This window comes from Halichoeres trimaculatus, unplaced genomic scaffold, assembly GCF_033239565.1.
Source record: "Halichoeres trimaculatus isolate MK-OKI-2021-1 unplaced genomic scaffold, fHalTri1.1 fHalTri1_scaffold_19, whole genome shotgun sequence".
NCBI lineage: Eukaryota > Metazoa > Chordata > Actinopteri > Labriformes > Labridae > Halichoeres > Halichoeres trimaculatus.
Genome location: NW_027437197.1, coordinates 13,772,708 through 13,797,677, shown reverse-complemented (window position 1 = coordinate 13,797,677; position 24,970 = coordinate 13,772,708). Strand labels below are relative to the sequence as shown.

General features: G+C 42.7%; 1 protein-coding gene across 9 annotated transcripts in view; it reads left to right on the top strand.

Moving 5' to 3' along the window:
* Positions 1 to 24,429, top strand: part of dgkh (diacylglycerol kinase, eta) — a 46,894-nt gene extending 22,465 nt beyond the window's left edge. The window contains exons 6-30 of one of the 9 annotated variants that reach the window (XM_074694497.1): positions 863 to 995; positions 6,553 to 6,659; positions 7,192 to 7,317; positions 8,368 to 8,470; positions 10,986 to 11,148; positions 11,243 to 11,351; positions 11,447 to 11,668; positions 11,931 to 12,022; positions 12,121 to 12,220; positions 12,305 to 12,620; positions 12,757 to 12,888; positions 14,400 to 14,534; positions 14,625 to 14,742; positions 14,851 to 14,961; positions 15,080 to 15,176; positions 15,269 to 15,376; positions 16,416 to 16,529; positions 16,623 to 16,757; positions 16,849 to 17,009; positions 17,119 to 17,224; positions 17,727 to 17,819; positions 17,914 to 18,033; positions 18,197 to 18,324; positions 19,289 to 19,419; positions 20,986 to 24,422. In XM_074694497.1, the coding sequence (XP_074550598.1) occupies positions 863 to 995; positions 6,553 to 6,659; positions 7,192 to 7,317; positions 8,368 to 8,470; positions 10,986 to 11,148; positions 11,243 to 11,351; positions 11,447 to 11,668; positions 11,931 to 12,022; positions 12,121 to 12,220; positions 12,305 to 12,620; positions 12,757 to 12,888; positions 14,400 to 14,534; positions 14,625 to 14,742; positions 14,851 to 14,961; positions 15,080 to 15,176; positions 15,269 to 15,376; positions 16,416 to 16,529; positions 16,623 to 16,757; positions 16,849 to 17,009; positions 17,119 to 17,224; positions 17,727 to 17,819; positions 17,914 to 18,033; positions 18,197 to 18,324; positions 19,289 to 19,419; positions 20,986 to 21,038 (3,213 nt within the window). In that variant the 3' untranslated portion in view covers positions 21,039 to 24,422. Of the gene's footprint in view, positions 1 to 862; positions 996 to 6,552; positions 6,660 to 7,191; positions 7,318 to 8,367; positions 8,471 to 10,985; positions 11,149 to 11,242; positions 11,352 to 11,446; positions 11,669 to 11,930; positions 12,023 to 12,120; positions 12,221 to 12,304; positions 12,621 to 12,756; positions 12,889 to 14,399; positions 14,535 to 14,624; positions 14,743 to 14,850; positions 14,962 to 15,079; positions 15,177 to 15,268; positions 15,377 to 16,415; positions 16,530 to 16,622; positions 16,758 to 16,848; positions 17,010 to 17,118; positions 17,225 to 17,726; positions 17,820 to 17,913; positions 18,034 to 18,196; positions 18,325 to 19,288; positions 19,420 to 20,985 lie in introns of all 9 variants that reach the window. The other 8 variants (XM_074694496.1, XM_074694500.1, XM_074694501.1 and 5 more) reach the window with 8 other exon arrangements.
* The last annotated feature ends 541 nt before the right edge of the window (positions 24,430 to 24,970 follow it).

Below are 24,970 nucleotides of genomic sequence, written 5' to 3'. Positions count from 1 at the left end.
CATGTTTCGTCACCATGCACAGGTTGGATTCTGAAGCCACTCTTCCACCAGCCGTGACTCATTTAATACCAGAAGCGGCAGGAGACTATGTAAACATAACGCTTGGCTTTGTTAGCAAGAGATTCACATTTCTCTCTTTAAAATCACAGATATTCAGAGCAAAGAAAGATGTGAGGAAAAGTCTGAGTGTAGTTTGTGTGCAGGCTCAGGAAAAAAAGCTCTGCTGCATTTGAATGTCTTTGATTTGGGAGGGAAATCTTATATAAGACCCCATCCCTCACCCCCTTTACTGCACTGCAATGCAGCAGCACCCCCAGAGCTCACACACCACAGGACACACACACACACACACACACACACACACAAATGCAAACACACTCCTGCCATGTTATCCTTCCAGCAGCATGTAATTACCCTGTCTCATGGAGAACTGTATGAACCAGTGTCCCACTTTCTTCAGCACCTGTTCTAGTTTTCTTATGAAACACAAAGTGGATCCAGGGCTGTGCCAACAACTGCAGATGACGCAACGCCCACGCCAACACAACTCAAATTAACTTCACTGCACTGTGGGCTCTCTCCCAACACTGAGCTCTTTGAAAGCTCCCAGTGTTCCTGAACAGGTGTCAGATCTGTAGAGTCAGACCTGTAGAGTCCTGGTTTTAGTTTAAGAGACTTCAGATAGCAGGAAAACCAGACCACAGGGAAAGGCTCTTATTAAGAAAAGACGTCTGTCATAGGGAACATGGTTTTCATTGACTGCTTTTAAAAATTGATTAAACAACAGTAATTGTTCAAAGTGTTTTGAATATAACCAGCAGTAGATGTATCTGTTAACCTGATTTGCTCTTCTCTCCGATAGACAGCACAGTTCAACGTGGAGCATTTCTCAGGGATGCACAACTGGTACGCCTGCTCCCATGCACGGCCCACCTTCTGCAACGTCTGTAAAGATAGCCTGTCAGGCGTCACATCGCACGGCCTCTCCTGTGAAGGTAGAAACCACTTGCTTTTCTCTCTCAGATGCATAATGAGACTGAACCATGTCATCTTGTGTGTGTATTTCTATGTAAAATAACATGCTGTGTAGCTTAAAGATGCTGTAGTTTCTGCAGAAGTTCATCTGGGCGTCAGCAGGTCTATACGCACTGAGAGGACCTATGCCTGTTTGGTAATAGCGTCACTAAGGGCAGGTAGTTCTTTGTTCAATCTGTCAAAGTGGAGCAGATTGGAGGCACTAGTGCCAGCGTGGGTCTTTGGAAAGCTCTGGGTCATGGAGTTGGTTGCCCATCAGACTGTCAGCTTGAGGTAGAAGGAGTGAAAAGATCTTGTGGTGAGCTGCCATTAGTGCAGCTCAGCCTCCTGGATGTATGTCAGCCCATGTCCTTCTGTTCTTTGTCGTGCTGTGTGTTAGGTAAGCAGCGTTGACTCAGGCTTTGTGGATTTGTTTTTAGCTTTTTATGCCTCTCTCTTCAGCCATAACGGAGGCAAAAACTGTTAATGGATGCTGTGAATGACGCCACATCTCCTCACCTCGTCTGTGAAAGAGCTGTGAAGTGGGGGGTGTGAAGGGAGGAGAGGACTTTGACATCAGAGGTTGAGCCCGTGTAAAGTGTCAGTGACAGACAGCAGACCTTAATGAGCACCATCTGCATATCCTCACGCTCTAATTTTGCTAATGTGTGTATGTTACGTCCCATGTGTGTGAGCTGTGGTTGGGTGTGAGAGCCTCTTCACTCTGGGCTCGTTATCTTCCACAATGAGGTCCTCTCATATGCAGAACAGGAGGGGAGGAATGAGACCCAAAGAGAAGAAAGACGCCGTGTTGTTACAAAAGCACCTAAAATCAGTCTAATAAAAAATTAGAACTGCAGATGCTGTGGACGACATAAGGGGGAAGAAATTATGTAAAAAGAGGGCTGAGGAGGGGAAACAATACTCTGCTTTGACAATCATGCTGCAAAGCCAAAAAGATCTTTTAGCTGATTCTTTTCTAAAGCATAAAGTTTGACTCAAAATTGTCCACTTTGTCCCCTACATTTGTCCCCTACATTTGTCCCCTACATTTGGCCCTCTCTCATTCAATCTGAAGATTTTGTCTTGAGAAACCCCAGAATTCTCCTTTTCATTGGTTTTTTACACCATTTACTTCTTCTAAATGGAGGACTTTTTACTTTAACTTCTAACACACTGAGGAATATTATGTTTTCATCTTTTTTTCAGACATACATCCTGTAATGAAATGATTAGGACTTCGATCTTAAAGGCGAAAGAAAAGAGTGTATTCATAAAGTTCAGGTGGCAATCTCTGGTCTGAAAATATGAGACAATGTGGAAGTGCTAAAATCTGCTGTTTTTCGAATGTTTGCTGAAGTTGGCTCCAGAAGTACTGGGAGTCACATACACACCAAGCCAAAAAAAAGCAGAAATAAACATGTTTACAGCCTGGTCTGAATCATTGATTTCACTTTTGGTAGACACTACGGGAGGTGAATTTATTTCTAACTCAGCGGTATAGAAGATATTATAATCCCGAGTTTGCCCAATCAGAGGCAGAGCTCAGGTCACATGACTGAAAGGCACCCTTGCTTCAAAAATCTATTTCAGAAACAGGCAGGTGAAATGAGGTAGAATACATCCATTTAGCTTTGATAAAACTAATAAATAAAGAAATTCAACCAGAAGGTCATTGCATAGAAACAAAATCTTCCTCCCCTGATATTTCACAGCTGCTGCTTTAAGTGTAGTTAAAGATTAGAGGTGGTAGAAAAAATGAATTTGGGATTGGGTTTTTTTGTTTGTTTTTTACAATTTTACAATTGTGCTTTTCTTTTTTTGTGAAAAAAACTTGTTTCTTTTCTTTTTTTAAAAATTTGACTTTTTCATTTTAGATTTTGTTTAAGCTGGGTAAGAAAAAACTTACCACTTCTCTCCAGCAGAGGGTATATTTTTTTTCGTTTGATTAACTATCACATAAGGGGATGTCAGATCCCCTGCTCATATCCTTAAAACTGACTCACATGTAATGTGTGTTTTTTGGGGAAAATATGGCTCCTGATTTAGTCTGAAGACATCATTGTCATTAGCATTATCAAATTTTTCACATGGTCTGGTGTTAAAGAAGCAGACTTAAAATCGCAAAAATAAAAAAAAAATAGCAAAAATATAGAAGAATTGCAATTCAAATTGAATCGGCACCCCAAAAGTTAGAAAAGAATGGAATCAGGAGAAAAGTGTACTGCTCCAGCCCTAATAAATATCATCTCTGACTTCTTATCTCAGGGTATATTAACTAATAACATCCATCCATATGATTAAGCTGTGGACGTATGCTGGAGGCAGGGGTTGTTCAGTCTGTCTGATGAGGACCAGCGATGAGCTGAGAGAGAAAACAGAAGCGAGCTGCAGAGTGTCTCTATTAAATGTCGAGTGCAGACAGACAAACAGTTTCACTTCAATCAACGCAGCTCAAATTTCTTTCGATTTCCTGCACAGGTCAGAGGGGATTGATTTGTGCTACACACACACTTACACAGACACTCACACACACTCATGTCTCTGGTTCATCCTCTCACATCTCTCACATACACACACTTGTAGCCCTACACACAGTGTGTCTTGCTCTGGTGTGGCTGTGAATGCTCGGGGTTTGGCTGGGCCATTAACAGTCAGTGGTATCATGTCCTCTGGATCCTCTTAATGCTCTGCTAATGCTCTCTAATAGCATTTAGCGGGAGACAAGATTGAAACATCAATTGTTGCTCCCGGATATGACTTTGACTTAGTTTGTAGTATCTGTGTGGACGGCTTAATGACGAGAACAAGTGTGTGTGAGGCCTGGGTGGGGTTGCTGAAGGCTTACAGATATTATTCATAAGTCTGCTAAGTGCCTTATCCCTAATGGAGGAAAAGGCGAGAAGAATCACCATCTGCCTGTCCGTCTCCATGAGAAACATTCATGCTATATTTACGTTGGCTCTGCTGCAGCAGTCGTCTGCATTTAGAACAAACGTGTTAGCGTGTTGTTGCTGCTCCTGGCCTCACAGTGTGACATGCAAACTGAGTGTAACAGATGTTCTGAGGATGGATGTCAAATTTTAATATGTTTTCATCCACAAAGAAATAACAGAGTCTTCGTTTCTACTCAGGCTGAGTGATGTGCAGCAGATTCTCAGTTTTATCACCTGATTGCATGTGTTGGTGCCAGGGTTGGTTTCTTTTGGCGGGTGTTCGACAGATTAGTCATCTTTAATTATGCAGTGCAATCAAAAACAGCTAAGATACCAAGAAGCTTGATCACTCCAGCACACCCAGGAGGATTGGTCGACCTTAGTGCTTTGGTTCGGACATGCAGGAGGTCAGCAGGGTGAGATGTTACCACCTGATTGACCTCTTGAGACCTGGCGTCCACATATTTGGACATTACATTTCTGCCTCTCAGACCCATGATAGTTCATTTTTTCAGACTTTGACTGATTAGCCACATTCAAGGACACTGCACACATTATCTTTTGGTGAAATCACAACATTACACCCATTTTAGTGAAAAAAACCCCAACATATTAAGGTACAATAACATTACTAACAAACAACTAATAGAGAACTTAGTTTAGTTATTAAACTTATCGGGTCTATCCCCACTAGCAAGGTGAATTGAAAATTACACACCGGACAAGAGCTCAAGTCATAAGAGGTTAAGAGCTTTAAAAGCAAAGGACAATATTTCAAATCAGTCCTGCGGGCAGGAACCAGGGGGAGAAAGAGAGCAGCAGAGTGGGATGTGGTTCTTCTTTTTCTGTGCAGCAGCAGACACCGAACTGATGCTCACAGACTTTCAACAGTCAAGAGGACTTTTTGTAAGTTCACAGATCACCCTTTCTAAATCTGACAGAAACAGATTATCTTTCTAAGTTGATGCTCGGGACAATATTTAAATCAGGCCAGAGACAAAAATGGGAGATGAAAAGCAGAGGAGGGAAAAACAAAGAACAGAGCTGCCAGCAGGATCCCAGACAGACAAACAGAAAGACTGAGGGCAGAGATCACCTGAGACACAGGTAAACACCAGCTTACACAGGAGTCGAACAAACAAGAGGATTAATTCCCAACCAGGGATTATTCTGGCTGTGATGTTCACCTTACACTTGCAAATTGGATGAAGAGTTGTTTTCTACTACAGGGGCTTGATGACGGGATGAATTTCAAGAGCAATGACTGATTGGCAGAAAGAGAGAAACTGATGCTACACTTTGACAGCTGGATCAGGACAGAAAGAGACACAGCAGGAACGAAAGGATGAGGAGAACATTGAATCTCTGAGAACGAGGATGATGCAAACATTAGGCTGTATAAAACATTTTATTTCAGGCGATACAGCACTTTTGCTTTGGCCAGGAGATGTTCAGTGTAGTTAAACATGAATTCTGGCATGTGGACTTGGATTTCAGAAGCCTCTCTGTCATGCATTTTGCAGCAAAATCTGTGAAACAGTTCTAATTCCTTTTTTTGAGATCACAAAGTACAACATGCAGAGTGTTTCCAGATGAATTGATCCATATTTTATTCTTACACACTTTTAAACTTAAAGGTTCATGAAGGTCTTAGCTTTCTAATCAGATCCCTGAGAGTGTAATCCTTCATTGGAGTAACCTAATCTGCTCAGGTCAGATATTAAAACTGCAGTTTTTGCCGACAAACAAAAGTCTTAACAGACCCTCAGGCTGGACCATGCTCTCAGCTCCTCTGGCATCATGCCTGTCAGTCTGCAGGTACAGGATGTATTCTGTTAAATCAGTGAAAGCACACACAGAGTCTGCCATATGGTCTGCTTCATCCTGATCTTCTTGATCTGTTAATCCTTCAGACTCTGGGATGAAGCTACTTACTGTAGCTGGATTACAGTGGAGCTGATCTCATTTTCACTTTCACCTGTTTATCTCCACCACAAAGCAAAGTGGGGAACACTGGAGGTACATTTACTGTATATGAGCTCAATGAGGGTCCGCAGAGGCTTCATGTGCGTGTTTTTACTCAGTAATCCAGAGGATGGAGCAGGTAGTCTGGATCCACCTGTTAGCCTCTGGGTTCAGGGTCTTTCTTAAGCCTGGTTTTAGACCTGCTGCTGCTTGTTAGAGATAAATGGATTGGGATCTGCGATGTGGAGCTAAGTCCTCACACTTTGCTTCAGTCTGTCAGAGCTGCACAGGCTTAGGGAGGGGAGTAATTACGCCCACGGACATCTCATTAGGCTTTGATTTATGAGGAGGATGTACTGGGCGAGACGTGTCTATTTCCGAATAGTGCATCAGCCTCCTCCCAGTGTTAGCAGGATATTTAAATTAAGTATTTAAGGTTTAATTAGATTTTAAATGATCTACTGAATTAGCTCTGAAATACCTGGACATAACATACATGCCTTATTAGACAGCTGCTGATAAATATATTTTCTTATCTTACACGTCTGCTTTATGTTTCCCTTTTATTGCTCTATTTAGAGTTAAAATTAAGTTCTTAATTTGGTTACTGATGTCTTTTTTTGTTTTTGCTTTTCAGTTTGCAAATTCAAAGCTCACAAACGCTGTGCAGTGAGGGCTACCAACAATTGTAAATGGACCACCCTGGCCTCCATCGGGAAGGATATCATAGAGGATGAGGATGGGGTGAGTTTGGGAGCTGTTGATACTGGACTAACACACCTCCCCGTAGGTTACTGGCCATTTGTGAGCCATTAAAGAGTCAAACATTAAAGTATTTCCATGAAAAAGCTTTAACACGGTGTGAAAACAGCTTAATGTGATCTCCTTCTAATGTATTCCCTCATGACTTTTATTCCTAGAACCATGTTCCAGCGCTTTCCTGTGCACTTCCCAACATTCCTGTGTGTTCCTCTCTTTTCAGACCACTAATTGTGAAGCATTAGGCTCTAAAGAGCTTCTAACTGTGCCACAACTTTATGAGAGAGTTTGAACTTTAAAGTTAGTTAACTCTGATGGTTAAATGGTTATGTGTCCTCTAACAATAAAGATCCTGGGAAAATACATCAACATCCTACATGTGGGATGTAACTAAATATCAGTGCACATAAGAAATGCACTTTGACTGTATTTGCATTTTTTGATTAAGTATCCTCCCACTGGGATTTGTCAGTGTTAAAAAAAGTCTGATTCAAAACAAGCAGTTGTGTGTGTGCAGATTGCCATGCCTCACCAGTGGTTGGAAGGAAACCTGCCTGTCAGTGCCAAGTGTGCCGTGTGTGATAAAACCTGTGGCAGCGTCTTAAGGCTGCAGGACTGGCGCTGCCTCTGGTGCAAAGCTATGGTAAGATTTTAGCCTCATTTGAAAAAAGAAATGCTGCCTTTTTATTGCAAAGTGCAATCACGGCATCCATCTCCGACACACAAAAAAAACCCATCCCCACCAGTGACACCCTTACACTTGTTGCAACTAAGTTCTTCTTCCCTGTGTCCAATGACAGATTACATACCAGCAAAAAGTATTGCGGAGTGTGTTGAAGCAACTCTTATCTGTTGTTTTCATCAGATAAAATTGCAGGGCCAGTATTGCCGATACTGATACTGATACTTTTTAATATTTAAGGTTGATGCATCTTTGCATTTTTCTTTTGACTATGTTAAAACCTAGGACAGAATTTGGGCAAAGTTCAAAGGTGACTGCAAATTACTTCAGTGAGCTGATAAACATTTATGTTCAGAAGCAATACAACAGTAACAAAACAAATTTTCCACAAAACATTATTGTGTGGGATTCTTTTCTTAAGAAAATAAAGTGCAAAAATGTATCACTTGTAGGTTAAATCAAAACAAAATCGTTTTTGTGGTACAGAGTTGAAGACTACAATTCAAAAATAAATAAATAAATAAAAGTTCTCCCATTATTGCACTCATTTTTTTAATAGTAAAGTATAAAGAACTATCACACCAAAACAAATATAAAATATTGCAAATGAACTTCTTGTTTTGGAGTCTGCTTGCTTGTTCCCCTGGTGCCACTGAGCCATGTGACGGTGCATCATCAAAAATCAGGAGGGAAAGGGGTAGCGCTGTGACACGGTGGCGCTCACACGAACACAGCCAGGTCGTCACTTTTATAAAACCGCAACAGTCCATATATGCAAGAGAAAAATTAAACTACAATATCGATTTACACTGATATCATTCGATATCAATACTAACGTTGATATCAATCTTATCGAAATTTGGGTCAATCTGTCTGTCCCGTGTATTCCATGCAATATTCTGTTTTTTGAGTGTGAAAGCACCATTCCCCCCCTAAAATTTCATGTCACAAAGACAGAAACTAGTGCATCGATCTGATGTAAATGTTCCTGTCGTGTTTCTGGTGATGCAGGTGCACACGGCCTGTATGGATCTGTACCCTCGAAAATGTCCTCTTGGTCAGTGCAAAGTCTCCATCATCCCTCCCACTGCACTCAACAGCATCGACTCAGATGGTAGGTACCACAGAAACACAAGAACACACATACACACACACACACGTACACATGCTGTGCAATCAGTCTTCCTCCCCCTGAGATCAGAGGTCGACACCTGACAGCACCTGTGAGCAGTCGCTGCCTTTCAGGGATGAGTAAATGAGATTTCTCCTATTTGTTGGTTAATGTTTTTTTCATGGAACTTTGACCTTTTGCTTTACCAGATGGAGGGATGAGGGGAGGAAGAGAGAGTGATGGTGCACTCATGAATCAGTGTCCAATCAGCGGCACTGTAATTTACACACACACCTCTACTCAACGCCCTCTCCTCCTGTGAATTGCTGGAGCATGTTGCTGGAAAATAGGAATAAAAACCTTTAATTATCTGGCATATTTATCAGAATTACTTTGCTAATTTATTTTTAAGTTTTTAACCTTCTTACACCAACAAGTCTTCATGTTTTTGTGTAATTTTTCAGGAGAACAGATCATGCCTGTACTTCACGTTACATCAGCTCATCTCTCTCTGTATAATGAGGAAGCTATAAATACCTCCATCCAGCAGTTTCACATCTTTCAGAGGAGCTTCAAGTAGATCAGCATCTTTAGACGGGAGCGTGAGGAGAATTGTGATTAGCTGCCATCAAAGTGGCGGTAAAAATAGACCCACATATTTATCCTGTCACAACCCATGAAAGCACATGAGCGTGCAGACACCACAGAAGAAGAGGAGCTCTGCAGATGGCTGCAAAATACCCCGAGGGTCCCTCCAGGCTCTCTGTTCAGCACAATGTGTGTGTCCACTCTGTTCATCTACTGTATGCATGCATTTGTTTGTGTGTGTGTGTGTGTGTGTGAATGCATATTTTAAAGTGTGTGTGCCTGACATTAAAGCCATTTTAGATGAAGACTGGCACCTGAGAGTCAGACTCAGATAAGCGTGTGTGATTGGATTACTTGGTCTCACTCACACACACACACACACACACACATATATGCAGCACAAACGCGGCCCGCTGAGTGGGAGAACAGCTGACATCGGCTAATTGGCGGATGGGGGAAAACACGGAGCAGGAAGGGAGAATAGGAGGATAAGACAGAGAGAGGGATGAACAAAGAAAAACAATACATCCTTTTCTCTGTTTCTGCATCTCCTCACGTTCCAGGACCCCCTCTGCAGAAATGCATGCTGGGAAACAGAGGAGTCTGCTTGTAATTGGCTGGGAGGCTGGCTGTGGCACGTGCTGGTGCGATGTGACTCCCCTCCTCCTCTCCCCTCCCCTCCCTTCTCTTTAACCCCCTCCTCACTCCCTCAGCCCATCCTTTTCTGACACGACAGGGAGAGAGCTACAGAGAAAGAGAGGGAGGAAAAATCGAAGAGGGGAGACGGAGAGAATCGAGAGTAGGAAGAAGAAGAAGAGAAGAAAGATGCAGGGAGGGAGTGCCAGCGCTGCTGCACACTCGGAAAGAACATACACACACACTCGTTTGAAGCTCTAATATATACAGCCTGCAACTTAGTGTGGGGTGCACAGATTATTCTGTGAGCACAGAAACCTCTCCTTACATCACCTCCTATAGATTTGTATTTGATTGCATCGTTTGTTAATGCTGCAATAAAGGTACAGGAGTTTTGCTTGTGCACAGCAACATTTAGTTTTATACTTTGGTGATGACAGTGTCTTTACGGTTGTTGTAACATCTATTGATATGACTCTAGTTTGATTTGTTACCTGCTTTCTTTTAATAGCAAATCGAAGATTTCATGTCACTAAAGTCGATTTAAACCTCAAAACATGTCTAAAGGGACTGAATGATCTTTACCTCCTCAAGGAGGTTATGTTTTTGGAAGAGTTTGTCTGTCTGTCCGTCCGTCCGTCTGTCTGTCTGTTTGTCTGTCTGTCTGTTTGTATGTCTGTGAACAACATAACTCAAAGAGGAACAAATGGATCTGGAGATCCAGATCACCATATGTGTATATAACTTCATGACAAATGGTCAGATTGCTTTGCAAAACAATATAATACAGACAAAGTCTTCATAATCTCTGACGGATGTAAAAGTACGATCCAGATCCTGGCAATATTCTTGATACTAAGATCCAGAACATGAAATATGAACTGGGTCATCATCATTTTCAACACTGTCAGGAAACAAATTATCGTACAAACCTGCAACTAACACCAAATTGTAGCAGACAGTCAGCTGAAAGGGAGTGTAACATTTAAGTAGGACTAAAGTTTGTTTTTGCTGTTTTGCTCCATGCAGAGACTCAAATTGTCTCTAAAATGTGGGAAAATGGAAGAGGACTAGCAGAAGAGGTTTCCCTTTCAGGACAGACATGCAAAGAGTAAAAGTGAAAGAACTGCATGGAAAATCAGGATAGATTGAAGGAAGTTTGTAAATATTCACAATGAAAATGATCTGGAAGGACCTTCAGCAACTTTAGTAAAAGAAGGTTTTGTGGTCCAGCGGGTTGTTTTGGATTTAATGTGTGGACATAAAGTTTGTTTTGCTCTATGTTTATCTTAAGGCTTCTGGAAGGCCACCTGTCCTCCGTCGTGTGCCAGCCCCCTCCTGGTCTTCGTTAACTCCAAAAGCGGAGACAACCAGGGAGTGAAATTCCTTCGGCGCTTCAAGCAGCTCCTCAATCCGGCTCAAGTCTTCGACCTGGTCAATGGAGGCCCGCACCTGGGGTGAGGAAAACTGAGCTAAATACAGTCAATCAAAGTCTATCACTTGATTCTGAGCTCATGGGAGGTAAACAAGTTTTTTTTTTTTTTTTTTCAGTTTGCGGCTGTTCCAGAAGTTTGATAATTTCCGGATCCTGGTGTGTGGAGGGGATGGGAGCGTGGGCTGGGTCCTCTCAGAGATCGACAAACTCAACCTTCACAAACAGGTACCGAGCCAGATGAAGGAGTTAGACACACACACACTTCACACACTATGTAACCTGATACAGTTTTCTACATAAACTCTCTGCTTGTGTTCAAGTGCCAGCTTGGGGTCTTGCCCCTGGGTACAGGTAATGATCTGGCCCGGGTCCTGGGCTGGGGCCCGTCCTGTGACGATGACACCCAGCTGCCTCAGATCCTGGAGAAGCTGGAGAGGGCCAGTACCAAGATGCTGGACCGCTGGAGCATCATGACCTACGAGATTAAGATCCCACCCAAACACAGCTGCCCCACCACGCCTGAAGGAGCCGACAACTGCCAGGTAACTTACAGGAGCTGACAGATATTCACACGCATCAGCACTCACCATAAGAGCCAGCGGGGTCCCAGACAGGCTGACAGGAGGAGGGGAGGCTGAGCGCACGCTGGAAACAGTGCCTGACAGTGTATACTCGGCTTCACCTCAGATTAGGTTCAAAAGTGGAGGAAGGAAAAGGAATTCCCCAATCTGTATCTCAGTCTGCATGTCTTTACTTTGCACTGTTTCAAGTAGTTTCCTCTCTGTCCTTGTGCTGTCTGTCCAGTTTCACATTTCAGCCTACGAAGACTCGGTAGCTGCTCACCTCACAAAGATCCTGAACTCTGAGCAGCACTCTGTGGTCATCTCCTCTGCCAAGTAAGAGCTTTGACACACCAGCATGAGCACAATATGGCAAACCTGATCACAGGGGACAATAAACAACAAAAATACCAAATTATTTTGCTGTGTTGCAGGATCCTGTGTGAAACCGTGAAGGATTTCGTTGCCAAAGTGGGAAAAGTGTTCGAGAAGAGTACAGAGAACGCTGAAGAGTGTGACAGCATGTCTCTCAAAGTAAGACTCAGAACAGCTCCGTCATGAACTGTGCCAACGGCTTCTCTCTTTTTAATGAGTTTCCACCTCCTCTCTCCTCCTCAGTGTGCCATCCTGAATGAGAAGCTGGACTTGCTCCTGCAGACCCTCAACACAGAGTGCCAGGCCCTGCCCCCACTACCCCACTCCACCCCTCCAATTGTAGAGGAGGAGCAGGAAGAGGAGGAGGAGGAAGAAGAGGAAGAGGAGGCCAGTGAGGAAAGCCTGACAGAGCTGAAGGAGAAGCTAGAGGAGGAGGAAACAGAGAAAGGAGGAGGGGGAGGATCTCCACATCAGCTGTTTAAAAGCAGAGAGCAGCTGATGCTCCGGGCCAACAGTCTGAAGAAAGCTGTGAGGCAAATCATCGAGCAGGCTGAGAGAGGTGAACACGCAAACATGGGTCATTTCAAACATGTGCTTTAAAGAAAGCAAGATCACGTTTGGTCTCACTCTGGACCCATATTTACCCTGAATCATGTAGCTGAACTGTCTGTAATCGCTGTGTTTCCTGTGTTTAGTGGTTGATGAGCAGAACGCCCACACAGATGATACCGAGCTGCCATCTCCCATCGAGTTCAGGAAGGACAGCGAGGAGGAGAACAGAGACAGCGAAAAGGACGAGGACACAAAAGAGCTGGAAGCTGTGCCATGTGAGTGTACACACAGATTCAGCCCACCTGTGACCTGCTTCAGACTCTTTTATCTGCTTGACCCCGAGTCACTTTCATTCTGGGCCTTTTCCAGAGTCCTCAACCTGCTGAGTACATTTGTTCATTTATCATTTCCACACATCAGCTTTCACCTGTTTTGTTACAACCTGCAAATAAGTCAGTGGTAATGTCTGCAGCAGAATCCTATGTGGTTTCTCAAAAGTATTTCTGAACTTTTTTTCTCTTCTGAATGAAAAGAAAATAAAAATTTAAACATTCAAGGAAATATGAGGGAGGAGAATATTTAAAATGAACTACAAAAGTGTAAATGGGGAAGATTTGACTCCATGAGGTGAAAAGATGTAATTTCATATCACATAGAATTGAATTGTTGCCCCCTTGTGGACACTACCCATTCTGCAACACAAAACCAGACGCATAGCTCATGGAAAAAGAGCTGCTGACGCAAATCATGTTTCCTGTCATAAATAAACTGAAGGATTGGAGCTAAAAGTGCACAGAGGAGGCCTGCTCTCCTGTGATATTCCAGCTCCTGCACCAGGCTGAGCTGTTTATCTCTCCATCTGCTGTCTGCACCTCTGTCTGTGGTGAAGGAGAGTCTCTTTAATAATGAATGAGTGTGGTTGCAGCTCTGCTGTAAATTCTGTTTCGGTGCAGCTGCAGGTTCATTGGTGGATGTGTGTTTTTGGGTGTAAATGTCTAATGTGCCTCAGTGAGTGTGTGTGCAGCAGCCACAGGATGTGTTATTGTCTTTGGGGCAGAAGTTCTTCCTGTTTATCATGGGCCTGCTTCCTTCCTTCCACACATTTTCCAGCCAGTTGGACGAGCTGGAGGTCTCAGACCCACTGCTTTGTATCCTTTCCTTGTGTCCTTATATCCCCTCCTCACTCCTTCCTGACCTGCCCACATGTTACCCAACACATTCAGTGCGGTAGAGGATTGTTTCTCTGAGGTCCAAATGGCTCCTCATGTACCAAGGCTGCATGTATATGCCGCCCACAGAGGACTCACGTGATGCCAGCGTGAGCAGAGTTGTTATGTGGGAAACAAGCAATGCTCAGACTCTGACAGTGTGCATTCACATGGAAAAATGCTCAACTGCTGAAAGCTGAAAAAGAGGAGAGGCCAAGCTTGTCTAACAGAGCCTAAGCTCACAGATGAGCCAGAGTCTATTTTAAACTCTCATCACTTTGGTATAGCTGACCATTGGTTCATCCAGAGTAGCAAAAACCACGATCACAGTTTTGCTATATAAAATCTGTCCAAGATCATGCACAGACACTTCATTCCTCTTAGTTTAATGTGTGTATGTAACTGAAAAAAGTCATCCTGCTTTCTGCAGCCGGCTGTTAATCCTCCCCCTGGTTGATGAGGGGGAGAGCATCATGTTTAATATACTTCATCTTAGATCTTTTGCTGTGTCTGCTCTCAGTTTAAAGTAAAATAAAGGCACATACTGAAAGTAAAGTGGTTTCTCTCTGTGTTTGCAGCTGCCAAGAGTCCCTGTTCGCCAACAGAGAGGAGGGTGAGCCGCAGCACCCAGTCCTGTGGCTCTTTCACAATCACCCCCTTCACCACCAGCAAGGAGAACCTGCCTGTGCTCAACACACGCATCATCTGTCCTGGTAAATACACATACATTTTAACAAACACTTGAGAACAGACCAGCTTTGACCTGTCAGCGTCATGTGATAGATTTCTGTGTATATCTGTAGGCTTACGAGCAGGTCTGGCTGCCTCCATCGCCGGCAGCTCCATCATCAGCAAGATGCTCCTGGCTAACATCGACCCGTTTGGGGCCACACCTTTCATCGACCCTGACCTGGACTCGCTGTAAGAGCAGGTTTCCTTTAGTTTGTTTGTCTCATCCTGTTTGCTGGTCTTTCAAGGGATGCATGACTTGTGCTAAAGACCTATGTGAACTGACTCTTTTTCCCCCAGAGAGGGCTACATGGAGAAATGTGTCATGAACAACTACTTTGGCATCGGCCTGGATGCAAAGATCTCTCTGGAGTTCAACAACAAACGAGAGGAGCATCCAGAAAAATGCAGGTGAGACATTGTTCCACTTATACCTTTAGAAGCAATCATTATTTGCTATAACTAGATGACTAAAAATATCTTCAAAATATCCATTGTTGGCCATACAAACCTGTTTCCTCCTCCTCAGGAGTCGTACCAAGAACATGATGTGGTACGGGGTCCTGGGCACGAAGGAGCTTTTGCAGAGAACCTACAAGAACCTGGAGCAGAAGGTTCAGCTAGAGGTGAGAAAGGGCAGAGAAAATCTGCAGATCTATTAACTAAGAAGACACAAAACCCCCTCAGTCTAACTCGTTTTTATTTCCTTTTCTCCCAGTGTGATGGCCAGTACATCCCCCTGCCCAGCCTTCAGGGGATCGCAGTGTTAAACATTCCCAGCTACGCAGGCGGGACCAACTTCTGGGGAGGCACCAAGGAGGATGATGTGAGTACATTTAGGTTCTTTTCCTCTTGAATGAGCCTTCAACAGATGAGTCATATCACCCACTGAGACTAGAGGAGATGTTTTCCTGTAAGAAGCCAGCATCTATGACCAGCCTTTAAGGTTTATTCTGTGATAAAAAGGGCCGTCTTGGTCCTGGTCTAACATGACCCTGGTGACCTGAAGGTGCAGGGGGAACGATGGGTTCAGAGATATTTCTGCTTGTTTGTTTAAAGCTCAGAGCTCACAGGCTGCTCAGGGATTAGGAATCACACACCCACACACACCCCTTACTGAGCCTCTGAAGAGGTTACCCTTGGACACATACATGAAGTTTGTGCTTTTGTTGTTACGTAAGTGTTCAACCAGAGAGCAGGGAGCCGAAAAAGGAAAGGGCATTCAGTAAAACTTGAAAATGAAACAGAGTAATAATCAAACTGTAGAGGTTGTTTTTTTTCACTAAATCAAAAGTTTTGACTCATTGCTGCTTATTTCTAAATAACAAAACTTTTAAAAAAAGGGTGTGTTTACTGCCATCTAGCTGCCAGCATCTTGTATGACAGCCCATCGATCACCTGATAATGTCGTCTCCTTGAAATATGTCCTGTCCAGAGATTTTTTTCATTGACTCAAGCAGATGCTGACTCCTTATTTCTTTGACCTTCTCACAGACAGTTTGCTCGCTGATATCAATATCACGATTCATCTCTGCCTCTGAGCTGACATGGCAAAATGTCTCCTTTGAGACAGCCAAACTCCTCCAATCTGGAATATATTAAAGGATAATACTGTGTGGATTGCTTGGACTGTTTTGTTTTCATATCATCAGTTGGTAGAAGCAGATTTGGGATTTTGTGCAGCAGATGCTCGACGAGTCAGAAATATTGAGCGATGGATTAACTCAGTGTTTCCATGACGCCTGCTTCTCAAAAAGAGAAACAACAGACAAATCCCCAAAGGAGACTAACAGGATTTGTTCAAAATAACACAGTTAAGGGAGAAACATGCTGATATTGGTGCTGGATGTGTTCATGTGCTGCAGATCTTCTGCGCTCCATCCTTCGATGATAAGATCCTGGAGGTGGTGGCAGTGTTTGGGAGCATGCAGATGGCTGTGTCCAGGGTCATCAAGCTGCAGCATCATCGCATTGCACAGGTCAGAACACACAAAGGAACACACAGTAAGAGTAAACACACACACATATAATGAGATAGGCTTATCTCGTCTGTCCCTCTCTTTGATTATCAGTGTCGGACTGTAAAGATCACCATCCTCGGTGATGAAGGAGTTCCCATCCAGGTGGACGGGGAAGCTTGGATCCAGCCGCCTGGAGTCATCAAGATCCAGCACAAGAACAGGGCTCAGATGCTCACTAGAGACCGGGTGAGGAGAAAGGATAAGGAGTGGAGCTGCTGTTGAAGCTTTGTGATGTGTTCTTTGAATTATATTAATCCTGGTGGTCTTTCTCCTGCAGGCGTTTGAGAACACTCTGAAGTCGTGGGAGGACAAGCTGAAGTATGACAAACCTCCTCTGCGGCCTCACCTCTACCCGCAGCAGTCTGTGGACCTCGCCACAGAGGAGGAGTCCTCCCTGGTGCAGATGTGCGCCCGAGCTGCAGAGGAGCTTATCACGAGGTAAACATGCACCAGCAGCAGGTCTATGTCACAAATCCAGGAGCTGTCATTATGTACTGTGTTGTCATTATGTACTGTGTTTACCAACTTGTGCTTTTTCTGATCTCAGGATCTGTGAGGCTGCAAAGACGTACGGTCTGTTAGAGCAGGAGCTGGCTCATGCTGTTAATGCTGCCTCTCATGCTATCAACAAAACACACCCCAAGTTCCCAGAGGTGAGCTTTAAGCACTTAACACAGAACATTTGAAGTCTTTTATAGCACTTGGAAGTAACAAAGATGTACTGGGCTGCGTTTAAGGGTTGAAGACAAGTGTGTGTCCATCCTTTTCCACTTATTGCAGCATGTTTGGTCACAAAAAGCTATTAAATAAGGGTCAGTGCTCAAGTAATGTTATGGCCCTAGTTGTTAAAGCTGACTGAGGTGATGTTGTTGGTACAAACAAACAGTGTGAGAGCTGATATTTGTGAAAAAATAGAAATCAGCCAGTGTTTTTTGTAATCTACAGACATTTGTGCAGGTTTTTGCTCTAACCTTTGACATCCTGACTTGATGCTAGAAAAACTTTGATGAGATCTGGATTTCTGCAAATCGAACTCCTAGAATGACCATATTGCAAAGAATAAGACTCTATGAGTTTTGGAAAGCTTGTACATGTACTTGTGTGTTTGCCTTGCATTTGGTTGGATATGTGAGACTATAAATTTCACATTCCCAGAATCTGACCAGAAACACAGCCATAGAGGTGGCAAGCACAGTGAAGGCTCTCTACAACGAGACAGAGTCTCTTCTGATTGGCCGAGTCTCTTTGGTAAGTCCTGTGAGGCTGATTTGAGACTTTATTTTTGTATGAATGACTTGTAGCTGCTTGTAGTTGATTTTGTGTTGCGTTTTCTTTCTTGCAGCAGCTGGACCCCCCCGAGGAGGAGCAGCTGTCCTGTGCCCTGCAGAGTGTTGAGCTGGAACTGGCTAAATTGGGAGAGATCCCGTGGCTCTACCACATCCTGCAGCCCAACGACGAGGAGGTGAGCCCCCTCAGCAGACACTAACAGCAATAAACATATAAAACACATGAAGTCACCCACACATTTCACCTCCACGAGGTGTCTGCATACACGCGCTGTGAGTGTTTATCAAAACATGGCTCCAGGTAACGGCAGAGCTGGGTAGCTAAATGAAAGGCTATAGGTTGACTGTGCTTATGTACCAGGATCACTCTCTGGGTTACGGCAAGAGGAACAGTCGCAGCAGCATGTTTCGCATAGTGCCCAAGTTCAAGAAGGAGAAGGCGGCCAAGAAGACGAGCCCTCAGTCAGGTATGAGCCTGCTTTTACCTCTGTAGGGAGGAAACCGCTCAGACAGGGGACATACGGCTTCACTTTGTAACTTTGAGCGGTAATTTAAGTATTCAGGGTCCCAGTGACTCATAGGTTCAGTTTTAGAATATTCACAGTGTATCAAATCAAATTAGTGCTTGTTTTCCAGGTTCTCATTCTTAGAGTCCGACACTATCACAGAGTGTATCCTCACAGATGAAGTTCCTGTTTTTTAAGCTGTTGTGGTTTCCTCACATCATCATGTTACCGTCTTTTCATAAACCAAGTGATATGTTTGTCACAAACACAAAGAACGGGTGTGCTTGAGGTGTCACATCCCCCCAGTCTGACCACACCCATCACCTCATACCCCTCCCTCCCATCATATACTCATGCAGCTGACTACATGATGCTAAAAGGCTCAAAGTCAGGAGAACAACGAGGCTGCAGGAATCCAACACAATGCAGAAACTCTGAAACCAAATGCTGATTTTAAAACTGTAGACAGGTCTCCTCTCATCCGTTGGGCTGTTTTTCCTCAGATTGTGCAGACTTCTGCCTCTTCACTTCCTTTTATCTGTGTTTTGACATCAATGGATGAAATGCATGACTATTGAATGCCGTTGGCCGCTGCCTTGTTCTGACCAATCTTTGGCCCTCGTCAAACTCCTCCTCCTCCTCCTCCTCCTCCTCCTCCTCTGCCAGCTGCTGCCATTTACTTTCCTTTTTCCTTTCCTCCTCTCCATTATTTCTTCATCTACTCCTTAATGATTCAACATGGCGTGGGCTCATTTGTGTGTAACATGTTCACATACTGTACACGTGCTGAGAGACTTGGATGAAACTGCGATGATGGAAGACGTTGAGTGAAGTGTGAAAGTTTCTGGTGTACCTGTGAGGCACCCTGAGCATCTTTCTGCTCTGCTCCATGTGTCCATGTGTGTGAATGTGTGTGTGTGTGTAGTGGAGAGATGGGGCACAGAGGAGGTGGGCGTCTGGCTGGAACAGCTGAGTCTCGGGGAGTACAGGGACACCTTCATCAGACACGACATCCGCGGCTCGGAGCTGCTGCATCTGGAGAGGAGGGACCTGAAGGTATACACACTCATACATAAACACACATTCACACCTGAGTCCCTCAGTGAGTCTGTGTAACCCCTCAAATCAACTCTTTCTCTCTGTCCCCTTCTGATCTACTGCACTCCTGGTGCTCTGTAACCCTGTTGTGCTGCTGCATCGCTCTGCTTGGCTTCTTCTGTCTGATCGCTGCTATAACCCACTAACACTGTGAACCTGCTGCAGAGGGGAAGCCTACAGGGCGGGGTGGTAGTGCACAGTCAGACCATGTGTTATTTACAATGATACAGGTGCAGATTCATTATGATGAGATAACATAAAGGGTTTATTGGGGTTTTTATACAGCTTTACCATCAGGGGCAGAGGCCCTCTGATAGAGGATTACTAAAGAAATGGAAATGACAGCCCAAAATGCAAAGAGACCTATGGATAAGATACGCAAAAACACAACACTAAATAACACTCAGACTAAATATGAGCCACATTCACCTGAAAAGTCCACAGAAATGTTTGATTGAGATATAAAAATGACGCCTGAACTGCGGGTAAAAAGTGAAAAAAAGTTTTCTTCTTAAAGGGACTGTGAGGACTTTCCACGACATATTGAAAAACTCTCTCTTCTAAATATATGTCTGGTCGCAATTCACAACTTGAAATGAGATAATTAGCACCAATAAAGGTTATTCCTTAATGCTATTTCTCAATCTAACTGTTGATAAAACCTTACCTCGTGGTTGCATTTGGTGAAAAGTTGTCCTGAACAAAGAAAATATTGTTTAAAAAAAGATCCAATCTTCATTAATTTTCAAAACAAAAACATGCCTTGTTAAGAGTCATGTCATCACGGCAGTGTGCCTGCGACTGTCACTTCAGGTAGTCCTCGTAGTCCCTTTAAATAAAAGTTTCTCCAAATACAAGAAACTATTAAAGTCAATTTATCGTATTGCTTTAGAAAACCCTTATTTCAACCTCCGTCTGAAACCCTTTTTTAGCTGCTGTCTCTTTAAGGCTCCCCACTTCAAGACATGGCATGTCAGGGGCGGAGCTATAGACGGACCTCCGTGTTAGAGGCCCTGCCTCGAACATGTCATGAACCACTTAAGAGGTCTTGATGTGATTATGTCATAATTTTGTCAAATCTCGTGAAAATTTCATGAAGATCTGGTGCTGCTTTCAAAGGGGCTGTTTTCGAGCAGTTTACACACAGAATCCAGTATTTTTACAACATATCAATATTTTGAGGTTGGAAAATCTGCACATGTGTAATATGCACTACAAAAACCAGCAAAATACGATTGTTTTTAATCCTCAGTTTGGTATGTCAAAGGATATGTTTACGCACTAGAGCACAGTGGCAGGATGCTTACCTCACCATCAGCCCGTAGAAACCAATACACACAACTCAGTATAACTGTTTTTATGTCTGTGTACCTTATTTCATCGTCTCCAAGCTGATCGGTCAGTCATGTGTCTGATAAGCTGTGCTGCTTTTTCTGTTTTATCAGGGTCGATAAAAATAGTGAAGATTTGATTCGAATCATCACCTTGTTGTCTTTTTAGAGTGTTGGTCTTCTTCCTCCTCAGGATCTGGGGATATCGAAAGTGGGTCATATGAAGAGAATTCTCCAGGGAACTAAAGACCTGGCCAAAGCCTCCATGGTTGACCTCTAACCTGGCTGCAGCAGAGTTCAGAAAGGGGATCAGACCCTCTTCAGTTCGGGTGCATTGCAGAGACGGAGAAGATGATGAGAAGTCAAGAATAGCTGGTCTGACCCCTCTGCTGATGTGTGTTTGTTTCTTTGGTGCCAAAATGAGAAAGCTGATGGGAGAGCAACAGGAAGTCATGGACCCTCAATAAAAAAAAGCCATTAATAAGTTAAATTCATAGCAAACAATCAGGTATGCAACTAACTACACTGTTGACTTCTTGTCTAAGTTGTGTAACAAACTAGTAGCAAACCCAGGACTTCCATGAGTGTGGGCTGAGGTTTTAAGGTGGTAGCCTGTTAAAGGTGAAGTTCGCCTCACACTGCAGAGCTGCAGAGCTGCAGTCACACCACCTGTTCAGGTGTAATCTGGAAGGTGTGGACACTGTCGCATGCTATGCTTGCTCAAGTTTAAATATGTTTAACTGCATGATTAGTGTCTTGATTTTTTTGTGTGCAAAATAACACTTGAACAAATTTTACATGACTTTAGTATTACGATGCCATTTGTTACTACTGAAGCATCTTTTTTTTAATTCAGCTTTAATTTATTTTGTTTGCATGATAATGACATGTCAAAGATTTGTGTCAAGTGCCATATTTTCAGTCATTTTAGTGTGAAACGTGCTTTATTGGTAGACATCATAAGAAGTTTTCAGAAGCTGTCAATGAGGTATAAATATGTGGATTTGGTATCTGTAAGTTGACACGTTCTTTGTGGATGTGAAATCAGTACCTAAGTGAATGTCTTAGAAAACATGGTTATTTAATGATTTTGTTCAAACTCTTTATTTCAGTAGGGGTTTATTAAACATAGACAAGGGGAACTTTTGTGCTTTTACACCTGGGTCTTATGTTTTATATTTTTAGGGTTCTAAAAGACTTCCAGGTTCATGAAGTTTGGGAATTGCTTCAGTGGATCAATGGTTCTCACTCGGTCTGTCCTCAGATTTCCCAATCCAGAGAAGCACTTCCGAAACGTTTTGAACCTGCTCATCACCTAGACCCTAAAAAGTCGAAAGACCCTGGTTCTAAAATGCTTAAATGACCCTGTAAGAAAGGACAGAGAAGCGTGAGTCAGGAGGAAAGTCAAACGGTGGGTTTGAACCTCACATATTGTAGGATTGTTGAGTTCTTTTTAAGAAATACTTATCAGGCACTTTTTACTTCTTGCTTTGTGCAAGTGCAAAAACTCATATCATTACATAGAAATTATGGCTCACCACAACTTTTTACCTTCTGGCAATTTAATCTCAGTATTTAACACTAAAGATGATAGACTTAAGATATGTAACAGAGCAGTTGATCTGCAGCCTGCATAGCATCGTTCAAGTGCAGCTTTCCTCCCTTCAAATTAAAGCAAGATGTTGATAGATATTCTTTAGTTTCTTTTAAGACTGGTGGCATTACAGGGTATATTTCTATACGTGATGCTAAGTTTGTACATATATATTTATATATATGCACTGTATATACAGTATGCCGGTGTATGCAAACAATGTTTGTAAGTGTTGTAGTCTGATGCATCTGTAGATTGCTGACATGGCATGCATTGTCAAAAGCTTACACATTTGATTGTGTATATTACACCATGAGAAGTGTGTATTGTTGGATCTCTTGTACATGATAATGCTGTTGTATTCTTATGATGGTGCAATATTTGATCTTGTTTTGATACTGTCTCTGCAGCTTTCTGACATGACGTTTCTCAGTGAGGGGAAAAATAACATTGAAAGAGAGATTTTGTACATGTTCTCCTCCTTCAGGTTCTGGGATCACAGATTTTAAGAGTTAAACCCTCTTAGACAAACTGCTGTTTTCTTATGGACTCCAAATTTCTTCCAGAGGTTCACCAGTTTGTAGTTTTGCTCCTCCGTGCTTCCAAGTTGATTCACTAAAGTAGGACTGTGTCTGTGAGCGGAAAGGGCAGACCTGACTGTTTGTGTGTGAACAGAATTCATGATGTATGTAGCATGTGCGTTTGGGTGTGTCAACAACAGTAGTGACATATTTTATCATATCAGCAACTGTATGACTACCATTGCCAAATCATTTAATCAAACTAGATACCTACTCTCCTGGTTCTGGAGAATAATTGGCTGCTTGTGTGCTGGTTTTAGTCCTGCCTCATCTTTTTTTCCCAAAGTATTCTGGCTTATGTCAAACCTTAACTTACTTTTTTTTACCAAAAATTTAAAATGCATCAAAGCATCTTGAAGGAATATCAGAATGTGAGTGACTTTCAAAGCAGATATGTATTGTCTCTTATGCCCCACCAGAGGGCGATCTATTACATTTCATATTTTCAAAGCAACACTTACAATCAGCATGATATCACAGCTGTGTCAGACTGATGAAATGTAATGTTGCTTGTTAGGCTGATATTTAGACGCCTTCAAGTAAAATTTCTGTCCTGGACAGTATTTTAGCCAAAGATGGTGATAGTTCCACAAGTTTAGATAGAAAAGCTTTTCCTTCCAGTTTTCTTCCTCCTCCATTAACGCTGCCTTTAATTTATTTGTTCAATCAGATTGATAAACCATTTAATGACAGATGAAGCCAATCTGTCAGTATGGGCTTTGAATGCAGCAGTGTAGTAGACCTGCTGCCCGCTGCCTTCCCCCTGCAGTGCTAACTTTCTTTCCCCTCACATGCATATACATTCATCAGTTCCATTTCTGTCTCTGAACTGTCTGTCTGTGTTTCTGATCCCTGCTGGTCTGCTGGGATCTCTGAATTTCAAGTGTTTAGGCCCCAGACTCACGGCGAGAGACAGCTTGATCTTTCCATATGAAGTGGAAGTAGCTCCCTTTCTCCCTTTCCCACTGGTCTGTAAATAATGCTGCAAACTGCCTGGTTTCTTAAAACCAACGAAACCCATGCAAGGATCTCTGAAAAGATTGGGTAACATTTAGTCATTGACCTTTTTCCTAAAATGGTGGGAGAGAAGTGAGTTTCATTTGTTTACATTAAGTTTACAATGGCACAGGTTTAATTTCTAAGAATATGTATGTAGGTATAAACAATATTTGCATATTTATTGCCTAAGGTTTAATGACATGATGTGTATTGTGTTTTCACATTTGGAATATAATGTTACAGTCGTCACCTGTATTACTATCTGGATGATTTTTGGTAAAGTAGTGGATCATTTTTATGACTACTAAGTGACTGTTTTCTGTGCCTTTTTATGGTTAGAATGCATGGTTAACTATTTATTACGATTTGGAGTCACTGAGATGTGTATTTTTGTATTCTGAATAAATAAATGGTTCAGCTTTTGTTGTACATTTTTAAGGTGCCTTAAAACAGGCTACCTATTCATATCTCTCTTCTTCAATAAAACCGAATACATATGCAGTTTGCCCGTCTCTTTCTGTTAACATGACGCCCAGCAAAATCACCAGTGCAACAAAATGTAACAAAATCTAGATATATTACATTATTTTAATGTGCTCCTTTAAATGATTTAAGTGTAGCCTGCTCTTATATCCCCACAGACACAAATATGTATAGATAGATAGATAGATCAATAGATCGATCGATCGATTGATCGATAGATCGATAGATACACACTCATATACAACCATCTATTGAAAGTGAAAATAAACATGTTAGATAGTTTATTAAGACCTAAAACTTAAGTGTGACATTTTAAGTGTATTTCAGAACTTACATCTCTTACTTACATCTCTTACTTACATTTCTCCAACTGCCATTTATTGTAAAATTTCTGATTTAAGTGCAGCAAAGTCCATTTGCATATGCTCTTAAAAAAAGGGGGGGGGGCATGTTACTTTGTCTCTAGCAATATGTCCTTCGGCTTTAATTTTACTTACTGTCTTCAAGGGGCCACTTCTGCT